The 7,901-nt window shown below is 44.0% G+C and overlaps 2 protein-coding genes across 2 annotated transcripts; both read right to left on the bottom strand.

Annotated features, from left to right (window-relative positions):
* On the bottom strand, positions 1-2,595 carry LOC120803379 (beta-2-microglobulin-like). Its single transcript, XM_040151785.1, has 4 exons — positions 2,329-2,595; positions 1,690-1,962; positions 797-834; positions 1-688 (listed from the first exon to the last, which is right to left on the bottom strand). Exons 1-3 carry the CDS (start codon positions 2,396-2,398, stop codon positions 821-823), a joined length of 357 nt encoding a protein of 118 aa, XP_040007719.1. The 5' UTR covers positions 2,399-2,595; the 3' UTR covers positions 1-688; positions 797-820.
* A 648-nt stretch (positions 2,596-3,243) lies between these two features.
* LOC120799935 (beta-2-microglobulin-like) lies at positions 3,244-5,384 on the bottom strand. Its single transcript, XM_040145486.1, has 4 exons — positions 5,242-5,384; positions 4,160-4,432; positions 3,710-3,745; positions 3,244-3,592 (listed from the first exon to the last, which is right to left on the bottom strand). The coding sequence occupies exons 1-3, from the start codon at positions 5,303-5,305 to the stop codon at positions 3,732-3,734; spliced, it is 351 nt and encodes a 116-aa protein (XP_040001420.1). The 5' UTR covers positions 5,306-5,384; the 3' UTR covers positions 3,244-3,592; positions 3,710-3,731.
* Between the last annotated feature and the right edge of the window lie 2,517 nt (positions 5,385-7,901).

Below are 7,901 nucleotides of genomic sequence, written 5' to 3'. Positions count from 1 at the left end.
GGATGTCCACATCGCCCTGTTTCTGCTGGATGTGCAAGTGTCTGCCGACATGTCAGCCATTAGGACTTATCACTGTAATAATAAAGCATGGGTGAATTCAATAATACAGAGACAGAGTGGCACAGTCAGTCTTGATGGCAGCTTTTCTAGTAGAAAACTGTGGTGCTGCAACAAAGAAAGCTATTGCAACCCAGAAAACAGGCTCCTCTTAGACTGTGTCTGAATATAGTCTCAAATATATACATATTTTTAATCATCTTTTTGCGAGGACGCCACGAACGGCACTCAAAAGTCTATTTCCGATTTTCAGACTGAACGATCTCATAATTGTAAATCTCTCTGAGATTGGGCACGGTGTGAGCCAGCAGGTGCAGGTACAGGGGTAGTAAAATGCATGTATCATGGTCCAACTGGGAGAAACTGGGACCCGTGGGAGCCGGGGGAGCAGTATTCATTGTAATCTAGTAATTTAAGGCTTGTTGCTGTGAGATTTCAAGATTTCTGCTCTCTTCAAAGCTAAGTGATTAACAAAGCTTTGCTGGTATTTGGAAGTGCTTTCACAAAAACACACAGCTGGATTAAGTGCAGTCTCTACTCTCATTTGCTGAACCCTCAAAATTTGACAATGAAACCCAAGATTATAGACAAAGCTTTCCAGTCGTCATCATCTTCTTGAGACTCAGCAGACCTGTGGGTTATCAAACAAAGGATAAAGAGTGTGTAGTCACTCGGACATTTACTCAACAGATAGTCTACTGTATTGAAAAATGACACTGGGAATGAATATGGTACATACCTGGAGCAAGTTGGAGCACGGAACCTAATTATCTGATTCTGGAGAGGGGAGAAAAAAAAACAACCATGTTGAGAAACTAGCACCTCACATGGGGACATTTTAGACACTGTAATGGTGGGTCGTTCCAGAAAAAATACGACAGTAGGTTCAACATTTTAAATGCATCCTCACACTACAACTGAAACAACAGTCTAGAAAAGACAAAAAAAATCATTGCGGTAGCACAGCTTCATTTCTTACAGGTGTTTGTTTTGTAAGCTGAGTTATTAAGTGAAAAACTCAAAAGCAATGAGTTCTCAGAAGTCATGTCCCAGTTCATGTCCATTTAAGTCTGTTTGTTCAATTATTAGTCTACTTCTAGAAATCAGAAATGTATAAATTGTGGGATGAAAAATTAGCTCACGCTTTCCTGTTTTCACCTTTGAGAGGGTAACAAAAAAAACAAAAACATACAAAAATATACATACATATACACATATATACATACATATATATATATATACATACATATATATATATATATATATATATATATATATATACACACACATACACACACACATATATATATATATATATATATATATATATATATATATATATATATATATATATATATACACATACATATTTATACACACACACACAATTTCTCGAAAACAGAAATAATTACGGATAAATACAAACACACAACGAGGGACAGTGACGAGAGAAATGCTGCTCAGAGCCCGGGTAGGTACAGTAGTCGTAGTAGTGTAGTGTAACGTAGCGCATGTGATGTGGTGGATGCAGTGTAAACCTGAAACAGTAACAGTGCGCTTCCCGACGGCCATGTCAATCTGAAAGAGACCGTGGCCAGAGAAAGTCCCGCTGAGACAGAGACAGAAACCTACCCAAGAAGAAGGTCTTGGGTCTCCCCATATGGGTCACTCGGCAGGCGTACTGATCTCCTTTGCTCGGGGTGAACCGCCCGTGTTTGAGCAGGGTGTAGAACCAGCCCTCCTCGAAGCTCAGGTCGGACTGGATGGCCTCGGTGATGTTGTTGCCATTCTTGAGCAGGTCGATGGTGATTAGTGGCGGGTGGAAGCCGGTCACGTAACACATCAAGACGTTGTCTTTCCCGTACTCTGCGGGTCTACGGCTGTACACCTGCACAGTGGGCGGATCTGCCGAGAAGAGCAAACTGAAGCTGATTGTGTACGGTGATGAGTGGAGGACAAGTCGATAAAGCTGGCACCGAACCCCCGATCTAGATTCCAATGCTGGGTTTTCACTACAGGACTGGCACTCAGACTGATCTGGATATAGTAACAGCGGTGTCAGACCGTCCCAGTTCAGCGGTAACGGCGCCTTCGGCGACATTAACTCAGCCTTTAACCTCAGCAAACGTTTACCAGTCTGAGACACCGCGGTCCTCGAGGTTTTCCCTCTACCTGCGGGGGAGCATCTGTCGTAAGGCCCCCAGGCCTACCTGCCGTTTCAGGGCACTCCGTCGACACACTGGTACACACACACGGACGGTAGATACTTACATTCCTTGGTCGCCGACGGGCCCGGAAGGCAAAACAGGCCGATTACGAATGCGTAGAGAGCTGCCTTCATGTTTCCACCTCCAGACGGTACTGGATTTGAGAAGCTGTCGTGTATTTCCACGCTTAAAAAAGAAAAAGAAAACGCCGCAAAAGAAAGTGAAACAACCGATGTCTTTAGTTCGGGAGCGATTTCCGGTAAGCGGCGGAACGGTTGGGCGGCTCTTACGCCCAGTGCACAAAGCGCGGATCGACCGCTATCTCCGCCCCCCCCGCCCCAGGATCCTCGGCGCAGTTTGGTGGAAATACAAAGCACGTGAGTCCCCGAGAGGTTCTCTACCCGCTAATCCCACCAGTAGAAAAAAATCAAGACCAACTGTTGCTAGGTAGAGTTCGCCCCGACATGTCTCTGTGGCGTTGTTTTTCTCAAATTGACGCCTGTTGTCTGTTACCCCCCCCCCCCCACACACACACACACGCAGCTCTATGGACTCAGCATTAGACTGACCTCATTTGAACTGCAGGTCAAATTTGTCTCGGGTGTAGCCCCCGGACTGGAAGGGTAAAATAAAAAAAATAAAAAAAATTCAGGGCGACTCATCTAAATGTCTCCATATTACATTTATTGACTTCCTTGTCCACCTGCAATGGATGTGTGAAGTGACACCGTTTCCTACTTCATAAAGCCACCAGGATGACAGAATTGATAAACATTCCTAAAATAAGGGTATAACTTCTAAAAGTTTGTGTTTTTAAAAAAAAAAAAAAAAAAGACGACATCCATACATTTTCAAGTTTTTTTATTTTATTTTTCTTTAATTTAGTAGATGGAATTACAAATCTCTTGACGTGACGAATTAAAATTACAGGTCACACTTATGTCCGGTCCAGCAAAAAAAAACAAAAAACAGTTTTAAGTCTTTTAAGTTACACACTTTATTTGTAGAAACAAATTATACGCTCAATCAACAGAGGCATTTCATTACTTATGCTCAATACACACAATTTTTAGTATCAAAGGCTGAAAAATATGGTTTCAAGTAAATAGAAGCAATGTACTACTAATTTACAAATGACTTCAAGCCCTGCATCCACCGCATCCCTCGTATTAAAATAGTAGCCGAATGTTTACAGTCCCCTTAACATGATACTGATATTTAGTTTTGAGAAAAGAAGAATAAGAAAGTCTGGAGCAACGGTGATCCTGTTGATTGAAGGTGTGGAGGGTAATGCTGCTGAAGCTGTGGGCAAACCACCTGGCATCGCTCTGAAAAGAGGAAAGGACAACACGGCATCGTACAGCGGACGACAACAAATCCACATCTGATGGGACATTCCTGGCGCGGCTTCACCGAACGCCGTAAAATACAGGGAGTGAACTCACCAAGCTGGGCCTTTGCGGACAGTTACATGTTTGGCTCTGGAAAAAAAAAGAAAAAAAAAAGCTGGTGAGCCAACGTGGTCATTAGCATGTTTCACACGGCATTTGGTTACATTCTGTCTCATGTGTTTTTGGATATTTAGTTTATCGAGGCTAATGACTTGACTCACCATGTCTGTAATTGTCTTTAAGCATTTTTCTCTTTTTTTTTTTAAATTCTCTATCGGTGAAACATTGACATAACACTGAAGAGAAGATTTCAGCCCTGGTTGATGCATGTGCTCTCTGAATGTTTGTAAGGATCTTATCATTATGTGAAATCGTTTATTTCTTCCCAGTGCCTCTTTTTAATCACCTACTGTGTTTGCAAGACATGCTGATACAGTTTTATTTTTCTGTCCATTCCTTGGTTATGACAACGTTCCACACACAGTTTGGCTGATCCTGACTCACCCCAGGCGTAGTTTTTAACGGTCATCCCATGAGTGACCCTGCAGCCGTAATTCTCTCCGTCTTTGGGTGTGAAGGGCACAGTCTTGGTCAGATGGAAGTGCCAGTTGTCTTTGAAGGCCAGGTCGCTCTGCTTGGCATTGGGGATTTCCTCTCCGTCCTTAAGCAGCTGGATGCTGAGGTCAGGGGGGTGAAAGTCACTAACGTGGCAGATCAGTTGGTTTTCCTTCCCAAACTCCCCTGGCTTAAAGCTGTACACCTGAACCTTGGGTGGACCTGAAGGCAACATGGAGAGGGAAATTATGTCAAACCACCATGAACCACACAGTGTGCGAACTCTACCTGATGCAGCTTCCTGGATGAAAAAGCTCAGTTTTTGTCTGAGCGTCAACTGTTCTCACAATCAATGCCAAGGAGCACTGAAGCTTTTCTGGCGGCTCGGGGCGGTAACACCTGCGTTTTACACGCAACCGTACGAGCAAGTACAAACTAGAGGAACGCCAAAAAAAAAAAAAGGGAAAATAAAAAGGAAACTAATCCACAACCAAGGCGAGGGTCCTTTTGATTTAACGCCGACTGACTGAACAACGCAGCAATGGTAGAAACGCTCCACAGTCCTTTCTAACAACACACACCTAATGTTTTTGATCTGTACCTTTTCCATGTGAACTCACTGGCGCTGAGGGTTTACAAAATGGTTCCTCTGGAGTTTGGCTTTCTGCATGACTCCTCGAAACTCTCCTGCGTATCTGCGTGTACCATACTGAGGCCAGTGGAGGGCGCAGTCACGGCAGAGACAGTGTTACTGTAAATCGAAACTAAATCCAAACTGTTGAGGGGAATTCCAATGAAAAAAACCACGACAGGCCTGTTTTATAAAGTTTCTCTTTTGCCTTTGACTCTTCCAGCAGCTCTCACATTAACCTCTGTGGCTTTATGACCTATTACGAGCAGCTTATTACAGACATGCTCCTTATTTCCCTGCCTTGTGCTCTGTGTCGACCATCAGGCAGGGTTTCCGGCCTTCTTCGGTAAAATGTCGAGGTTTAAGTTTTAGCGGGCGGATCGAAACACACAGTACTCACTCTCTTTGGAGTCCACGGAGCAGTAGAAGGCTGCCAGAGCTGCTAGACACAAGACAAACTTCATGGTCGACCAGTGGTTCGTGTCACAGCCGCCGGTGTAACACGTAAAGTCCTACTTATCACGTAGTACTGATTAGAAACGAAAGTAAAGCAGCATTTATATACAGTTGTTGTAAGACCGCCCACTGCATGACACCAGCCAATCGTTGAGTTCCATCGTATTGTTACTAGGTAAAATATGACCACACAGGTTCCTCACGGACAGGACAGGTTGAGGAAACTCCCTGAGGATCCCCAGGCACCATTTTTCTCTGGGCTTTATTTGTATCTTTTTGTTTTGTTTTGTTTGTTATGATGCCGAGAACAAGTCAAGGTGACATCCGGACCCCGCACAGGAAGGACATGGTTCAGTCCCATAGTTCAGAGACCACTCTCAGCCTCACCCCTGCTTTTTCTTATATGTTTCTTCTTCCTACCCTCTGTTCTTTTGTCCCGTGTTTGCTTATCTATTTTTCTTCCATTCTCTATTCACCCTGATCGCTTCATGTCTTCCAGTCTTTCTTGACCCCCCCACCCCACCTCCCACCTGAAGCAGTGACTGTGTTGTGTATTTACTTATGCTTTTGAGTCGTCATAAGGAAAACTTGCCCCTAGTCTTCCTCCTGTGTTTGCGTGTTGTCCGTTGTTAAGTCAAGTTGTGGCTTTCTTGAAACCAACAGTGGGTCAAGTATTCAAATATGTCAGCACATATTTTTTCAAAGTATTTTTCTATATTTGTTATTGTCTGTTTTGTTTGTGTTTGTTTCATCGATTTGCAGTATGGTTGACGTTTCACGGTCCATTTTACAGCGCTCCCTGAATGATTCCATGATTATGTAAATGATGTGAATCATGTGCTGTGACCGTCACAGTCACCAGATCTCAACCCAGTTGAACACCTATGGGAAGTTTTGGACCCAGGTGTTAGACAGCGCTCGCCACCACCACCATCAAAACACCAGATGAGGGAATGTCTTTATGAAGGATGGTGTTACACCCTCCAGTAGAGTTCAGGAGACTTGGAGAATCAATGCCAAGGAGCACTGAAGCTTTTCTGGCGGCTCGGGGCGGTAACACCTGCGTTTTACACGCAACCGCACGAGCAAGTACAAACTAGAGGAACGCCCAAAATAAAATGGGAAAATAAAAACGAAACTAATCCACGACCAAGGCGAGGGTCCTTTTGATTTAACGCCGACTGACTGAACAACACAGCAATGGTAGAAACGCTCCACAGTCCTTTCTAACAACACACACCTAATGTTTTTGATCTGTACCTTTTGAGAGGAAACTCTCCTGCGTATCTGCGTGTACCATACTGACGCCAGTGGAGGGCGCAGTCACGGCAGAGACAGTGTTACTGTAAATCGAAACTAAATCCAAACTGTTGAGGGGAATTCCAATGAAAAAAACCACGACAGGCCTGTTTTATAAAGTTTCTCTTTTGCCTTTGACTCTTCCAGCAGCTCTCACATTAACCTCTGTGGCTTTATGACCTATTACGAGCAGCTTATTACAGACATGCTCCTTATTTCCCTGCCTTGTGCTCTGTGTGTCGACCATCAGGCAGGGTTTCTGGTCTTCTTCGGTAAAATGTCGAGGTTTAAGTTTTAGCGGGCGGATCGAAAAACAGTACTCACTCTCTTTGGAGTCCACGGAGCAGTAGAAGGCTGCCAGAGCTGCTGGACACAAAATTTTTCACCTTCCATTTTATTTGTATCTTAAATTCAAAAATGAAATTATAATTATATGTCCATATTCTGTCACAAAAACAACTTTTAATAACAGCATTCTAATAGCAATCAAAGACTGAATCTTATGGTCTGCATCCTAAATGTAGCACAAGTAGCCTACTCTGGGGGCCCCGGTTGGCAGTCTACCCAGAGTCCTACTCACTGAACCCTGACTGACTTTAAAATGACATCAGTACATTAAGTGGAAAGAAAGTCTCCCGTTACAAGATGCAGTCATTTATGTTTTGTTTAGAAAGCGACAGAGAGAAAGAGAGAGCGAGAGAGAAGGTGAGGACAAGCATTGAAACAAAAACAAACAGAAACTGACACCGAGCTTTGTTTGCTCTGTATTTCATTGTGGTTACTTTGCTAAATTAAAAAAAGAAGACAAAATTCTCAGCATCAGATCTCTTCACGTGCTGTTACATGCTGAAAGTCAACGTCCACAGTGACAGCATCGACGAGGCCTTACAAACATCAGCGTGCTGGAAATGGGGCCGACCCCCTACACGTGCGGTCGCGTGAGTTGGGACCAGAAGGTTACCGAGGACGAGATGCTGTATTTGGCTTTAGCCTGCTGAGGGCCGGCATGAACCACACCAAAAAACAGGGGCCGAGTTCCTAAGGGTTATAACCCTGGGCCCTGGTGGACTACTCAGGAAGGCAAAGTCTGTGGCGGACACCGAAACGGTGCCTTTAAATCCCAAACATCCAGAGTGCAACGCCTGTTTGTTTGTCTCAATGATCCTCAAAGAAAGACATATCTACTAGCTGCTTGTACACACATCCTATCCTGTACAATACTCAAGGGTGGTGTATCACGTTCTTCCTGCACTGTGCCACCTGAAACTGTTTTTTTTTTCATCTCTAATTTGTCTCTACCACTGA

This window comes from Xiphias gladius, chromosome 2 (genome assembly GCF_016859285.1).
Source record: "Xiphias gladius isolate SHS-SW01 ecotype Sanya breed wild chromosome 2, ASM1685928v1, whole genome shotgun sequence".
Lineage (NCBI taxonomy): Eukaryota > Metazoa > Chordata > Actinopteri > Istiophoriformes > Xiphiidae > Xiphias > Xiphias gladius.
The sequence above is the reverse complement of the archived record's forward strand: the minus strand, read 5'-3'. Positions and strand labels throughout refer to the sequence as shown.

Coding starts and splice junctions, on each gene's coding strand:
- LOC120803379 (XM_040151785.1), bottom strand. CDS start 2,398: ATGAAGGCAGCTCTCTACGCATTCGTAATCGGCCTGTTTTGCCTTCCG. Junction 1,963..2,328: donor CCCGTCGGCGACCAAGGAAT/GTAAGTATCTAC, acceptor TCTTCTCGGCAG/ATCCGCCCACTGTGCAGGTG.
- LOC120799935 (XM_040145486.1), bottom strand. CDS start 5,305: ATGAAGTTTGTCTTGTGTCTAGCAGCTCTGGCAGCCTTCTACTGCTCC. Junction 4,433..5,241: donor CTCCGTGGACTCCAAAGAGA/GTGAGTACTGTG, acceptor TGTTGCCTTCAG/GTCCACCCAAGGTTCAGGTG.